The sequence below is a fragment of the Rhipicephalus sanguineus genome, chromosome 6 (assembly GCF_013339695.2).
Source record: "Rhipicephalus sanguineus isolate Rsan-2018 chromosome 6, BIME_Rsan_1.4, whole genome shotgun sequence".
Lineage (NCBI taxonomy): Eukaryota > Metazoa > Arthropoda > Arachnida > Ixodida > Ixodidae > Rhipicephalus > Rhipicephalus sanguineus.
This window is the reverse complement of record NC_051181.1, coordinates 49,192,838-49,209,520: the sequence shown is the minus strand read 5'-3', so window position 1 is coordinate 49,209,520 and position 16,683 is coordinate 49,192,838. Positions and strand designations below refer to the sequence as shown.

The 16,683-nt window shown below is 48.1% G+C and overlaps 1 protein-coding gene and 1 pseudogene across 1 annotated transcript; both read left to right on the top strand.

Moving 5' to 3' along the window:
- Nucleotides 1–2,650: 2,650 nt before the first annotated feature.
- Nucleotides 2,651–3,856, top strand: LOC119397254 (uncharacterized). Its single transcript, XM_037664685.1, has one exon. It carries the CDS (start codon nt 2,651–2,653, stop codon nt 3,854–3,856), a length of 1,206 nt encoding a protein of 401 aa, XP_037520613.1.
- Nucleotides 3,857–5,226: 1,370 nt separating this feature from the next.
- LOC119397253 (uncharacterized) lies at nt 5,227–6,447 on the top strand (annotated as a pseudogene).
- The last annotated feature ends 10,236 nt before the right edge of the window (nt 6,448–16,683 follow it).

The following is a 16,683-nucleotide window of genomic DNA, read 5'->3' as shown; positions in this document are numbered from 1 at the left end:
CGCTGCAACGCGTTGCGCGTTTCTCTGTGCTCGCTTGCTCCGTACTCCGTGCGTGATTGTCTGCGAACGGTGATCGCTTGGGAAGCAGTTCTTTCGAGCACGTGTGAAAGGGACAAAACTGAAGAATGTCATCTTGATGCGCGTGTTGCACGAGCGGCTCGGAAACGAACACTGCATGGTCATCACTTCTCCGAATCAGGGTAGGGACTTACAAGAAATATCTTCTGAACACCAATCCCACCAGAATCGTGAAGACCAACTTCGCTAAAAGTCGTCTAACCGAGCTCAGGAAATAAAATCAGGTACCTTGATCAACCATAGTTCGCGTTGTACGCCTTTCTCAAGAAATCAGGATTAATTCGCCCGAAAATTAACAATGGTCCTCGGTTTTACGGCGTCCTTAGTATGACATATCTAAGTACATGAGCCAGTGTCGTTTTCGCCTACACGGAAAAAAATGCGACTGCCGTAGTCGTGATCGATCCCGCAACCTTCGGGTGAGCAGCTAAGCACAGTAACCACTGTTCCACCGTCGCGGCTAAACTGAGGTTGACGGCAATGGAATATTCGTGCGAGAGGACAGCTAGGCGTGTGAGATTGTACCATTATTACAGGTCACGTTTGATTATCTTTTGATTTTTATGGAGCATAGCTTGTGAAATGGTTGCTTTTTGAAACAGTCTAGGTTATTGCAAAAGTTTAAATGTCCGAATCTCGACGGTCACGGCCGCGGAAAGCTGCAGCGACGATAGGTCACATAAGTGTTGTGGCAGATGACGCGTGAGGCATGATGGAAGATGGAACTGCAGCGCCGCTAGTTCTAGCATCGGCCGTCGCGTCCACTTCGGAGAGCAAGCGTCTATGGGGAGCTGCGAAACTGACCTGGTTCTAGAAACGTTGGAGTGGAGAGGAGTTGTGTGGAGAGGGTATGCGCATGCGCAGTAAGGGTGGTCACGCCGCACACCACCACCACCACCGGTTTGACCTCCGCTATAAGATGCTTCGCATCTAAAAGCAGCTCTGCAAAGTTTCCAAAAAGAAGCAAGATAAGAACATTACATACGGAGCGCGTAGGTCATGCTCATGTTTTGCGTCTTTTGGTAAACTTTGCAGCGCTGCCTATCCTACTTATTTTGTGTACAGTTATTCCGGCGTGTCTCCCTACATCCTCCGGCTGCCGAAAACTGTCTCCACTCGCCTCCTCTCCCCCTTCCCACCTGCTCACTCTTTTCCGACAGAATGCAGACCTACGCTTTTGACAGTAGTGATTGCGCAAATAATAGGTATACAGCGTAGGAGGCCTGAAAGCTGTGTAAGGGACCGACAAGTCAATGAAGCGGCGTGTTTCCGATGACAGAGTGCATGCGTCTTAAAATGTGGACTGCATCTGCCTAGGGGCCCGCGAGAAACTTCAAGAGCTGTAAAGTTGCTTCTGTGGCATGACTGAAACATACAGCGATGGACTTGCGACTAGTTGAGTGAAGTTCCCGCGGCAAACATGAAACAATTAAGGCTCATGTATAAGCAGAGTTTCCAATCGAGTCGTCAAACGCCCGTCAGACTTAAACTTCGCAGTTCCACTCGCCGCCTTTTTCGATTTCAGAGGCTATGGTGAATGTTCTTAGGAGTTGCAAGAACGGTGTGCTTGAATTATTTACAACGCTTTCCCTTCTTGCTTGCAATTCGCCCGTACAATTTTATTTTAGTAAAATATTATTCCACAGAAGTCAAAAACTTTTTCAGACGCTTTCCGAGTGTCCTATTTCACTGAAAGCATACTCGAGATATATGCTTCAAACAAATTGTACGTTATTTTATGACGAGAGAAAAAAACGCCAGGCCTGCGCTGAAACCACAGCACAGTCACAGCGAAAGCTGGAAGAGCGGCGTTTGTAGAGCCCGTTGTAAGCTCTCTTGGGGCTACAATACAAGTACACTAGAAAGGTACCCACTACGCCATAAATCACAATTTTTGTGAAGTTGGGAAGCACCTTCTAAGCCATTATTTGTCATTCTGCGTCATGCTGTATAACATAACATACGTTGACGTGGGAGAGAGACGGGGGGGGGGGTTGAAGAACTTTACTGAGACCCCGAGGAAATGGATCATGCGCTTATGGGCTTCCTTGGCAACCAATACAAGTGCACTTGCGAGGAACCCACTACGCTATAAATCATTGCAATTTTACTGAGACCCTGAGGAAACGGTTCATGCGCTTATGGGCTTCCTTGGCAACCAATACAAGTGCACTTGCGAGGAACCCACTACGCTATAAATCATTGTAATTTTGGAGAAGTAGGGCAGCAGGCACTGTGCCATTTTTCGTCATTCTACGGAGAGCGTTGGTACCTGCTAAACACATGTAAGGCATTATGCGCACTTTATTGATGCTGTGCCTGATGGCGATGAAGGCTTATGGCACAGCCCTTTGTAAGGGGTTGGAAGCATTCAACAACCTACTCGTTGCGCAATTCGCATTGTGTGACGCCTGGTTGCAGAATTCGCGTTGTGCGACGCTTTGTGCTTATTTTACTCTTCTACCACGCTATATTGCATTTGCTAATGTGGTTCCTTCCCGACATGGAGCCTGTAAAGGACCTTTTTGCTAAGCATTTTCAAGAACCGGCATTGGAACGGCTGTGTTCGGAAATGCTCTCTACTGGAAACAGCGTATCGGCCACAAGCCGAGGATCATCGACCTCGTTTCTTGATGAAGATAAAAGCTACAAAGTCGTCCTGCGATGTCTACCAACCGGTAACGATGTCTTGAATTCCGTTTTCCTTCATGCAGACTTGGGTGGTAGACCGTACCGAGCTCCAGACTTCCGTGACGCTCTGCTTGAAGTGGTGACTACTGCGGACGTTATAGGTGTGGGACAGTACCAAATGAGCCATGTGTGGATGGTTGCCTGCGCAAGTAGAGGGGCGAAGCAGAAACTTGTCACCCGTGCTGAGCTTCGTGTAAAAGGGCGGAAGTACATGGTGATAGATCCGGAGACCAAGGATATTAAACTGAAACTCCTTTGGCTACCACCTCACCTAGAACCTCGACGAGTTGAAGAGGCATTTCAAGCATATGGTGTGGTCAAATCTATAGAGAGAGAGAGATGGAGATGTGCTGGTATGGAGCAATGGATGACAACGAACCAGGATGTTGCCTTAGAGCTCAAGGATGGCATCACTGTAAGCTCAATACCGCATATTATGTCCATCTACGGTCATCAATGCCTAGTGCTTATTCCTGGTAGGCCTCCGCTGTGTCTTCGTTGCAAGCGAGTGGGACACGTTCGTCGACAGTGCAAAACACCGCGGTGCTTACAGTGCCACCGCTTCGGCCATTTGTCGGATGCTTGCGTGTCGACTTACGCAAGCAAGCTTCGTTCTGGCCAATCTAGCACAGAAGAGCCTCATCTGGACCATCTTATGGATGCTACAGAGGTGGTCGACGCATCCGGAGAAGCAGCAGGTGGCATCAAAGAACAGTTGACCATAGAGCCCATGCCCAGCAGTCACAATAGCGCAGCTAAAAGCACAAGTGAAGACACAAGAGATGAGAACGCTGTCAGCCAACATGGCTTGGAAAACCCAAAGGAAAAGCCTCCAGATGACGAAGACGAAGAGGCAATGGATAGCAGCCAGACAAGGAAACGCCCGGCGCCGGAAAGTGATGAAGCAAGAGCGGGTGCGTCAGACGCAGCAGAGCAAGCGCCCTCATGTGGACAACGTGTTGTCTCCTTTGGTGGTGGAGGGCCGCGCCGTCTGTGCCAGCGTTCTCAGGAAGGTGCCACAAAGAAGTGCAAAGGAGGTAAAGCCACAAGTTCGCCTGTGGATAAAGGCGATCAAGAAAAACTTTAAGTGAGCAAAATGGCTACCGCTCTTACCTTCCCCTTATGTGTAGCGACACTCAACGTGCGTGGCTTGGGAAATGTGAGGCGTCAGCGTCAGTTAAACTACGTGCTTAAGCAGCATGACGTTGATGTTGCTGCAGTGCAAGAAACTAAGATTTCATCGGCTCGTGATACCAACTTTGCTCTGGAAACTTTTCCACATTATGTATTGTACATTAGTCAAGCACGTGGTGTTTCCGCTGGATGCTTTTTATTAGTTAGAAAGCAGTTGAGCCACTCTTTGATGTCGCTGCATGTTGATGGGGAAGGCCGTCTTATTTGCTGCGACATCTCTTTTCATTATCATAATTGGAGGTTTGTTTGCGTCTACGCTCCCTTAAAAGTGAATGAAAGGAAGGCTTTCTTCCTGTACTCAGCCTCGTTGCTAAACACTGAGAGACATTTAATTGTGTTGGGGGACTTTAATTGGGTTTGTGACTCTAGGGATCACTCATATTTAACAAATCGTTATGATGCAAGTGCCGCTTTACTGCAGCAGTTAATGAATGACCACAATATAATAGATACTAGTTAAAGGGATCCGGACACCGACCAAATGATTTAAAAACGAATGTATTGACGTTTCGGCTCCCCCACGGGAACCATGTTCACAATAAAAGATCGGCACAGCAGTTCGCCTTTTTAAGCGCGGCGCATCACGTGACCAAGACACCTGGCGTACATCGGAGGAAGATTACCCTCGTTTCGATTAAGGGTGTGTATTAAAGAGAGTAACTGGATATAGGCCGATATCTTTATGTAACGTTGATTATAAGATATTTGCGAAAATACTCACGAACAGGTTGCAAACAGTGATTACTAAATGTGTAGGTGCCCACCAAACATGTGGCATTCGAGGCCGCTCTATACAAACGAATATTCATATAGCACGGTCAGTCCTTGAGTGTATTGATGGTAGCATGAATCAGGTAGCTCTTCTTCAGATTGACCTTGCTAAGGCTTTTGATAAGGTACGGCACGATTTTTTGTTCCCACTGCTAAGACATCTCCAGTTAGGAGATGTATTGTACAATGGCATATCACTTTGTTATAAAAGGTGCACCACAAGATTGATTGTGAATCGCACGCTTTCAGGTATCATAGAGGTAAATTCGTCAGTACGTCAGGGGTGTCCGCTCTCGCCTTTGCTTTTTGCAATATATTTGGAACCACTTTGTTTAAGTGTGCTCTTTAATTCTGACATTAAAGGATATACATATGAAGCCGAGGAGATTAAAATTCTAGCTTACGCAGATGACATTGCCTTCTTTTGCGTTGATAAACCGAGTGTCCAGGAAGCAGTAAACACTACTATGCGTTTTTGTGAAATTTCCGGAGCTAGTATAAATTTCGAAAAAAGCAGAGGATTCTGGCTGGGCATGTGGGCTCTAACACCCTCGGTATTTGCAAATATTCATTGGGATGACACTCCGATCCGTTATCTAGGTGTGCCTCTTGATAACTACCGTAATATTGGTCCTCATTGGACGTCCGCGTTAACGACTATCCGTCGCAAGGTGTCAACTTGGCAAGGACGCGACCTTTCTGTTTTCGCGAAAGCTAAAGCATGCAACATATTTCTTGCATCAAAACTTATCTACATTTTACAGGTATTGCGCTGCTCTCGTGTACATATTCAGGCATTTCACAGAATATTTGCCTGCTTTATCTGGAGTTCATCATGGGAAGCCATGAGAAGGGACAACCTTTTTCTTCCGCTTGAGAAGGGTGGGCTTAGTCTTGTGCATTTGTTTGTGCGACAACTGGTGCTGCGATTTTGTTACCTTAAGGATGTCTGCCACCCGTTTCTTCTGGCTGTTATACGGAACCGTCTTTCTCACCATCTGCCTTTTCTTTTTGTCACAACAAGAGTGGCGGAAGAATCGCAATTATGGGGTTTCTTGAAAGAGATTGTCGACACTGTCCAGTTTTTGAAAGCCAGATTCACGCTAGAGTACTTGTACAACGTGGACAGAAAGACGCTAACCGCCGCACTTGTAAACACCCTTTTCCCCGAACCTGTTTACCGACAGCAATATTTATCTCATTCTGGTCATGATGTATTCTGCCGTGTACGTAAAATGTGTATATCGCCAGCTGTGAAAACGTTTTTCTTTAAGCTGCACACATCCACTTTACCCGTTGAAGACATGGCTTCATGAAAAAGGGATATACGTGCCCTGGTCTGTAAATTGCAGGCTATGCAACGAGCCTGAAACAATCGAGCATTGTTTTATTCATTGCAGTGATGCATTTCATTTCTGGGACATTCTTAAGAGAACCCTCAGAAAAGAATTTCCAATTACATCGCATGGTGTTAGGTTCTTCCCTTTCAAAAAGAGCACCAACAATAGTGCACCATATCATTTAATCATGCTGTTAGGTCTATATTCGCTATGGAGAAGCCGCATGATTGACAGACACGCTGAGCCACCTCGCTCGACAAGGTCTGTCTTTCGGGAAGAAGCAGCTAACGTGCGTAGTGTTGCTGAGACTTTTGACCCGGTTCCGGCGTGGCTTGGCCTTCTGGACGTCTGTGTCTGTTTACCGGACTTTTGAAGATTCCTTGGACTATGAGAAATGATGTGTGTTTTGTGCATATGTGCATGTGAGTGTAATTCTAAAGCGATGAATTATGTTGTAATAGATGGCAACATTTGATGGCATTATTACCATGCATTAAAGAGAAAAAAAACCGGCATGGCTCAGAGGTTGAATACTGGGCTCCCACGCAGAGGGCCCAGGTTCGAACCTCGTTCCATCGTGGAATTTTTTTCTTATTTCGTTTTTTTTTTCTTATTTCGAGCGATACTGGTTACGGACACCGGCGGCGGCGGCAGCGGCGGCGGAGGCGGCGGCGGACAACTACGGCGCCAAAAACGGCCGGTGAAATGATCTCATAACAGCTTTCGCTGTAAAAAAAAACATGGCTGGTCCCTCTGTCATAGGAATCGGTATACTTCGAAAGTGAGACATGTCTTCACAGACGTAGTTGAGCGTTTGTTGCGCATTGTTTCGCCGGAAGCGTGAAGGAATGAATGCTGTAGTAACAAAGTGTAATGTCACGCGAAGAACGGCAAGAAGCTAGAAACTCGCAAGGCGCTGTTCAAGCAGAAACGACGCACGGAAATAACATACACAGAATGATCGCGAACTAACAACTGTCACAGCTCGACAGTTAAAGCGCGCTACTCAAACGCAAAGGAGGAAGCACGAAACGAACGCACAAGCATACAAGAGTTGGGCGCGAACTGTAACAGTTGTAAATTATTTGTTTGTGAGCCGCGCGCTCCTTTCGCAAAAGCTACCGCTGCAGTGAGCGAAGTGACCTTCGTGCGCTCTGTAACTTCAACGCAAACTTACGGTGAGACAGGCAGGCAGGCAAATAACTTTATTATTATCCGGAGGCCGCGCTCCACCCCCCTTAAGGGGTGACACCGGCGGGCCACTCCCACGACGTGACGGAGAGGTTAAACTCCAAGGCCATGTCGCGGGCCTTATGGATGGCCCTAAGCTGGTCTCCTTCGTCTTGGCTATTGAGAAGATAGTTGCAGTCCGTCTCCGTTGAGGGAGACGCGCTGCTCTCGCGCAACGCAGGGCATTGCCACAGCATGTGCTTTAAGGGAGAGAACAAGACGTATAAACCACCCCCATCACGAGATAAGCGCGCGCGCACGAGTGACCACACCCTGTAGAGGCGCGCGCTCATCGCAACGCGCGGGCGACGACTTTAAAGCGCGCCCTTCGAGCCCTTCGCGCCATCTCGCTAGTGATTACAAAAACACGCTGAAGTGCCGCCGATCTCTGAGTACCGCCAACGGTAAATGGTGTATATAAATAGCTCACCGTTAGGAAGAACGTGCCGTCTGTGGACGTGCCGTCCGCGCGCTGCGGAGTGGGGACGGAACTTTTTCTTCTGTTTTTTTTTTGCCATCTGGCAGTGTATATTTTACAACGTCATATCCGTGACGGAAATAGGTCAGTGGAGCCGTTGTGGACCCCGGCGTAAAACACTTTCTTTTTAAAAGCTAGGAGCCCTTCCCCTATTGGGAAAAAGTGGGCAATCGAAGGTTAGCGTACGCTGCCTGGTCTACTAATAGGGGCGAAGCTGCTTATGCCGTGGGTCTGTCCATCCTCCGTTTGTAGGTTTGTTTTTAGATGCGAAGTATCTTAAGGCCGAGCTCAATCCGGTGGTGGTGGTGTGCGGCGTGACCACCTTTACTGCGCATGCGCATACCCTCTCCACACACCTCCTCTCCACTCACCCTATCCCTTTCCCCTCTCCACTTTCCCTCTCCCCTCCACCTCTCCCATACCCCTCTCCCCTCCCCTTCCCACTCTTCCTCTGAAACGCGGGCTAGACATGCCGAAATTCTCTCCTGCGCAACGCCGCGATGAGCTCGAGCGCATGCGCGTCCCCTCCCCTTCCCTCTCCTCTCCTACGCTGCCCCCCTCTCGCCCGCCTGTCGACCGCATTCCCCGCTCGCCCTGTGAGAACTAACGGCCAGGCTAGATGGAAGATACGACGCGCGTAGCGTCCCTCTTCGCGTTCCACGACACGAGGCCGGTAGCATGCCCAACGAACGCCAACGGAACGCAATCGTGCAAGTGCTCCGGCTTCGCATCGCCTCATGGTCCCCTTTAGCGGGAGATGGTGTAATTTTTTTGTAGTAGCCACCTCTAGTTCGTCAGAAGCGCGCGTTCTGGTATGCAGTAGAAGAAGAAGACGACGTTGACGAGTGAGACTCTCGTGCGTGTTCGCCTGTTTGGCATTCTTTATTCTTTACTGCTCGCGTTCTGGTATGCAGTAGAAGAAGAAGACGACGTTGACGAGTGACACTCTCGTGCGTGTTCGCCTGTGTGGCGTTCTTTCTTCTTTACTACGTCTCGTGTTTTCAACGACACCCGAAGACAGCATTTCAGAAGTAACGCGCCATGAGGCTCCCTCTTGGCACGCTTTCTCTTTAGCTCGGAGTCGCCAGATGGAAGACAAGGCTGCGGAACGGAGGGCACGGAAGACGGCGGCAGCGCGCTCTCGCAGACAGAATCCTGACGTGAGAGCCCGCGAGGCCGAAGCTGCACGTCGACGCCGCGAAGCAGATTCCGCCGTTCGAGCCCGCGAATTCGAAGCTGCTCGACAAGCTGCACGGCCGCGGCGAGAAGACCCTTCCGTTCGAGCCCGCGAGGCTGAAGCTGCTCGACAAGCTGCAGGGCTGCGACGCGAAGACCCCGCCGTTCGAGCCCGCGAGACCGAAGCTGCACGGCTGCGGCGCGAATCGGATCTTCAAAATATGAAGGACCGTTAAGCGGGGAGAAAGCGCGTGTACCGGCAGGCAGATCCCGAGGCTGTGCGAGCACGTGAAGTGGCTGCAAAACACATCAGGTGGGCTCTGCCCGAAGGCTCCGGCGCGCACTTCCAGCGGGACTTCCTTGATAACAGTTTCGGCCATAGTTGCGGTGTGTGCGACAGATTGCGGTTCTCAAACAATCTAGTCACAATATCTTCCATCAAGAAGGACCACCTTCGCGCCAATGCCATCGCCGTGCTGCAGCGCGAGTTCGCTTCGCCCCACTCATCATCATTCACCACGTGGATATGCTGTGATTTTTCTTCCATTCCTTCTATTTTTCTTTCTTCCTTTCTAACGCGTTGCGCAATGCTGTCTCCACGCTTTTTCTACAAGAATCCTGGTTTGATCTAGTTGGTACTGGTACATTACTGAAAACATCACAGTTAAGAAAAAGCTCTGATGCTCGCGCACGTGAGCATGTGTATTGACTGCGCTATAAAATCTTCATTCCTCTGTGGAATAAAATCAGTTGGAAGCTAGCGCCCGTCCTGTTTCATTGTGCTATGTGTTCTCACGATTCGGGTGTTTGCAGATGATGGATTCAGAGAGGACCCTGTTAACGGCACAACACATTTATTAAACACACACACGGCACTCTAGAATATGAAAATATACAAAACAAATAACAATAACTGCAAATTCCAACTAAAGGTGGCCACAAGCCGCACTACTAACAAATCCGTCCTAGTTAAAGTCAGGCAACTCTAGCCTTAGTGCTGCTCCCTGTTCGCGTTGACCTTACTTGGTCAATGTCCGGGATCGGTCGCGTTGTGTCCCAATCGGTGATCTCGACAGTCTTGAACGTCGCTGTCCTTGCCTCTGCCGAATATTCGTGCGTCGTCGTCATCCCATGACGTCATCGCTGAAGTGGCGGGGGTCTTCGAGTTTAGGCCTAGCGGCAGTCGCTCATACCCCGCTAGAGCCGACGTGGCCCACCGGGGACTGTCTTCGGCGGCTTGCTTCAAAGGAGGCTTGCGCCAGTGACGTCGGTGATGGCTGTGTGCGGTTGCTGCATCCCGAACAGCCTCATTCGAACCGGGTCGAGGTCTCCGGCCATCTCTCGGGACGCCCGCGTCACAGGCTGCCGAGTCGAACTCCTGCCGCTCCCATCGACAGTGCGCTTGCTGGCGAGACAACCTTCTCCGGCCAAGCTCGCGTAGGCAATTTCAGCGCGTCCTTGCTTGCCTCCCGATCACAGCTCGGACCACGCGCTTCGGTATTCTCCACGTTATGGTGTGCGCGCTCGCGCCGTTTCAAACGTTTCAAAAGTTTCGTCGTCGTATTTCTTCTTTCGAAGGGCTTTTACTCATGGCATCTGTTCTCGTTGAATTTGCGCCGAAAAGTTTCCTTAGTTACGAGCTTTTCCTTCCTCAATACCGGGAAATGGACCTTCCTTCACGTGCATGGCAGCGCAACACTTACGTTGCTGCACGCAACAACGACGATTATGCGTTAATATCCAGGCAACAATGAAACGTGGTAACGTGAAATCATAGGTCACCTCTATAAAAGATAAGATTTCAATGTCGGAAATGAGTGATCGCGGACTGGCCCACGATCGAGAGAGCATAATTTATTGGAAAACGGAGTCCCGAAATACGGATGTGGCCAGCGCACTTTCTAGGGTATCATTAATACACACCCGGATTTCTGAAAACACGCCGGCTCCGTGTTCTTCTTTTTTTTTTTTTGCGAACTATGCCGTCACCGCCGCCACCGAAATCTGTAACTGCTAGAAGCCTCGCTTAAAAAGGGGCGTCATTTGGCTCACTCTTGGCCACATTCTGTGAAGTCGCTTACTGCCAAGAAACAGTGCATTTGCTTATATAAATCAGTGGTTCTCAGCAGTGGACGTTTCGGGGACCCCTTGTAGACCGGAGGAAGTATTGACGCACCCTTTGCTGTGAAAGAAAGAAAAAAAAAGGAGAGGGGGGGACTAGTAGCGAAGTCATAAATTCACACACATGCAGCATAAAATAGCCGTTTGTTTATTTCTCCCTGGCAAATAATGCTCTAACTAATGTACCACGCCATTACGATCTCAACAGCTTTTCAATGAGCTATGTGGTCGGCAGTCGCATTCAACCTGTTGCTAGCTATGTATGCTCTTCAAATATGCAAGCCTAGAAAAAACTATACTTACGTGCATATCTCGTAGGAAACTGCGACAAAAGCTCCTGCAAAAGGAAAACATAAGTCAAATCACCCGCAATGCATAGTTGTTATGCGGTGAAACATACCAAAAATCAGAAGGGGCCACTTCACCTAGCGCACTGCACCTAGTTTGCCTCCAAAATACGCGTTTCTTTTTAGAATAGGCTTCGCGGACTACCATTTGAAACCACTGCCTTAGATTCATTCATTCATTCATTCATTCATTCATTCATTCATTCATTCATTCATTCATTCATTCATTGACCGTTTCATGCACTCAATAATTAATTCAATCAGTCAACCAATCCATGACCCGTGGAAATGTTGAAATCCAGATGATTTAACCATGCCGCCAGTGCATTTCCACTAGCAAAAAACAGCCTCCACCCCCCTCACCTCCCCTCCACCAAAAAACCAAAAAGAAGCAAAGAGAACCTTCGCAACCCAATGTATCACGCAATTCGGTTGATTCTATGGAAATCATTCTCTTTACTGGTAATATGATTTCACTGCAACTCATGGTGGCGCAAGTTGAGACGCATGCGGAAACAGCAAGCGAACCACGATCATTAATTGGATTCGTCAAAATGAGTTGTAATTGCTTGCGCGTTTCGTTATCCTAAAAGTAAAAAAATAACGCCTCTACCAATGGCGACAATGATAAAAACGCCATATAGCATTTCTCGGGAACATTAAGACTTGCCGTAGCAAGGGAAGCCATACGTTGCGTTAGCTCTGCATTATGCGTTAGGCAGATTAAAGGACTTAACGCAAAACGGAATGTTAAATTTTGAGCGCGATATATTATTACACTGTTTGTTTGGTAGTGATATCCGGCAACTCAACAAATGTGCAAAACAGCAGTTTGAGGGAAGAGGGGAGCAGTGAGAGTTGAATACCGGTTGTGGAAAAAGTTCGGGTTTTCTTTTATCTAGCCATTGTTCAAAATGTTTGCATGTTAGCAAGTTACCTTGTTACATGCTAGCATGGAGCATATATTAACGTAGAAGACGCTTAGTGTAGCCTCTCTTTTCATGTTCTCTCGTACTTTACCAAATACATACACTAAAGTGGTTGAAGAACAAAGCGTTGGCCCCGAGTTCGTGGATTCACGCCATGCCTTCATTGCTGTACGCATTTCCGTCCGCATCTCTGTCCATTTTTGTTCACTCCACCAACAGAACAACATTGGTATTGCGCCTGCGCAATGAGAGCTCGAATTCCGTCGTACATGCACACACAATTATGTGCAAAAACAACAAAAAAACACTCTAAGCAGGGCGGGCGCTTTGTTCTTTTTCTCCACCTCCATAACAGAGGCTCATACCTAATGCACGCGATTTTGTCCAAGAACAGGGTGACTTATTTCACTAGGTCATAAACGCTAACATTACTAGGCTGCTATAGTTAAATATTGTATAAATTGGAATTATAATTGGTCATTATACAAACATATAAAGACGGCAGAATTTAGCCAGGAATTCCTTTATACTCCATGAGAAATTGCTCAATAACGAAACAAACATCCTTGTGGCTGCATTCATTGTAGAAGCCCCAGAAGAAAAAACAACTGGTTCGGTTGATTGCAGGCCTAGCTTTCGGCTACCGAGATGTAGATGTAGATCCTGTAATGCTGGCTCACACCCAATCAGGGGGATTGGCCAAGAATCGGGTAGCTTAGAAAAAAATATTTAAAATCTAGAAATGAGAATGATTTCTTATTTTTTATAACAAAATGTTTTTTTGCAAGTTAGTTTTGCGAGAATAATAATTTAAAAAAAGAAAAAAGTGGGTAGAATTAGTTCTCATCAAATAAGAAATAAATTAATATAGACAATATTCTTGCTGTATTTTGCTTTTGGTTAAGTATGGCACTGAGGTTATTGTGTAAATCTCTTTATTTTTCTATGAAATCTTGCATGGCCCCGCATACTTTCCCGCTGCTGTGCCCAAGGGTAAGTGCACACAGAAATAGTAAATTTGAGGTTGTCAACTCCTATCCCATGATGCGTAACGGCGTTTCTAGAGATGTCTTTCGTAATGTAGAAAGCTTTTCACAAGAGATCAGAAAGTGTTCTAGTGTTTCCTCTTCCCTGCAATAAGAACAAAAGGGTGACGTGGCACCAGCATTCGTTTTATCGGAATCCGCATCTTTCACGATGCCACGGCGCATGCTGTACAAAGTGGGCCTTGTCTTATTTGCGCGTAGATGTTGGCACATGTGTGAAGTATTAGCTCCACACTAAAACTTTGCTACGTCGTATTCGGCTCTCGAAAAGCGACCGAAAGTTCCAATAAACTACGACGAGAGACCAGCGGAGTGCCTGAAGCTGCATGCAAATGATGGTTGGCATTCAGAGTAACGTCAGCCAGTAAAAAAGCTATGGTGCCGTATTCGGTTCTCGTATGAAAACGATTTTTTCGAACAGTGGATCTGTTTAAGCTGACTGTTAGTTCGTGCATATAGCGAACAGAAATTATGATAATCGTGAACCGGCACGAGCTCTCTCGTCCTATTCTTGATAGTCGTCGTCGTCGTCTTCATCTTCTGCTTCGCACCCAAAACAAGCGCGCCCATGTATCCGGCGCAGGATGCGATAACCCTGATAGGTGAGAGAAAGAGTACAGAGGGATAAAGAAAGGGAGAGATAGAGAGAGAAAATGAAAGATAGAGAAAGAGGGAAATTCTCGGGGAAAATATTCTTGGCGAGGCGAGATTCAAACCCGCGTACCCACGGTCCTGAGGTGAGCGCCTTAACCACTGATCTATTTAGGCACGCTAGCAGAGACTTGTATCATAGAGAAATAAAAAAAAGTTAAGAGAGGACACTCCGCGAAATCTGGCCTCAGGAAGTACGTCACGACTACGTAAAGAACTAGTGATCTCACCAAACGCCAGAGGACGCAAGCGCGAAAAAAAAACGTTGTCATCAATCCAACAGAATTGTTTTTTTCGCAATAATAATTATACGCCCAAATTTAGCATGTTCTTTATACATAAAAACAATTTATTCAACACACCTTACGTGGTTATTTTTATTCAGCCGTACTGTCATCAACCCCATGTACCAGCGACAAGCCCATGCGTGACAGCGGGAAGGCATCTATGAGGAAGGTTTCGTCCACGTCGTCTGCGTCGGTGTTTTCGTGTGTGAGACAACAGGTGAGGCACGTTTTCAAGCGAAGCTTGTAGAATGACATGTTGTTGGGCTAGTTGGGTGATATATTCAGAAAAAGGTTAGAACTGCGCGAATAAGACATCATGTAAGAAACATGGGAAGACGCACACACACACACGTTGCACTTCGTGTGTGTGCGTGTTTCTATGTTTCTTACGTGGTGTCTTATTCGCGCAGTTCTAACATTTTTCTGAAGATTGTAAGGAGGGCGAGGTTCGCTAAAAAAACATGGTTGATCCCTCCGTCATAGGAATACGAATAACACGAAAGTAAAGCGTGCCCGTACAGAAGTAACTGAATGTTTACTGTACATTGATCTAAGAGAGTTTGCACAATGTATATTGACGTCCGGCAGCCAATGGCACCGTTTAACGTGTATGCACCCACATTGATGATTGGTGGTACATCGCCATCCCGACGACTAACGTCCATGTTAAATGTATAAACAAACCCTTGTGGTAGCTGTAGTAGCAAACGGTGAAAGCGTAATCAAAGAACGAGGTGTGATAGCCAGAAGAGCGTCGCATATTGGACGCAGAACTTGGTCGCCATCCCGCGGCATGTTAAAGGGCCCCTCAGCAGGTTTGACAATTTTGAGCTAACGAGCGCATTGCATACACTGGGCGTTCACGATCACGTCTGCCAAAATTTGCAACGCTACGCGCCGCGGAAATGGGCCAAATTTCAAGCTGAACGCTGCTTGCCCTTCCTCTCGCGGGCGCGCGCTTTAGAGAATGAGGGGACGACGTACATGAGAAAATGGCCCTACGTAGATTGTAGTGCTGTGACATCGCTCCTCTACGTAGACGACTGTGCTCTGACGTCGCCAACAGTAGCACGTGACACTGCGATAATTTTGACACGACATGTGTAGTTTGTGTAATTTGTTGCTTGAATAGATTAATAAAACTTAAAAGAAAGAATGAGACACACAAAGGGAATGTGTGCGTCTTTTTCATTTTTTTTTTCGTGAATTGCAGCGACATGCGGGGCTAATGTGCCTCCCTTTCCCATGCGTTCGTGTCCCCACGGTAAGCACATCGAGGAGACGCCAGCCCTGGAAACGAAAGTAATGTTCGCGCGCGTTCGAGCACTCATTATGCTGCTTTATTTTACCGCGTCCAAGTAAACGTCAGGGCGCGTTCACACTGAGACATTCGGCGGCGAGAGCGCGCGGAATCCGCTTCGGCGGCAGCGAGATCCGCCGGAAAATCCCTTTTCGCGTCGATCGGTCCTGGACCAATTTTTGCGGCAGCTGCCGCCGGATTCCCTCACCGCGAACCAATCGGAACGCGAGTAGAACGTTCGAAAAATGGCGGCGTGCTTGTGATATTGGAGTCGTCGAAGCCCGCAGCAACAGCAAAGTCTTTCGTAATCATCCTGTAGCTCTCGACAAGTGCCAAGTGTTGTCGCGATTATCATCTTTGAAATACGCCATCGCGATCTCGCAAAACGAGTAGCATTATCTCGGCTCGACCAAGCTTCTCGCGTCTTGCAAATCAGGGCGAACCAACCACGACTGCTTGCGTCGTTTCTTGTTCGGCGAACGCATGTTTCTCCTCGTCAGACATCACCAGAAAGTTCCCTTCCAGCAGGCCCAGCAGTTCCACGACCCTGCTCCTGTTTATGCGCTTCGCCATAACGAAACGCGTACACAACGCAGAGCGCGTCGATGCCAGCGTTTCTTCGCGCGAAGGGGCGATGACAACTAGGCGCCCTAGTTTCGGCGGTGCGGTTGCTAAGCGGTGTGAACAATGTTGAATTTCGGCGGCGCGCGAATTCCGGTCGCTGTGGCGGGCGGATTCCCCAGTGTGAATGAGCCATCAATGCGGCACTGGCTCATGCTACCGCCACTCTCGTGCCCGTACAAATGTCTCAACTTTCATGCCCGTCCCGCAGAAACAGGCAGTACACCACAGAGAACGCCGACACAACGCCCACGGCCGCTACATAAAAAAAAGGTAGCGGCCGTGCAACGCCGCTCGCGTGCTCGGGCTGGCTCGGGCACGTCATGCGCACGTGACCATGCATGCGCATGACATGTTCACGCGTATGTGTCAAGTGAAGAGGGCGGGGAAGGGATTTGGCTTGCTAAGGCTACACGGGGCGAG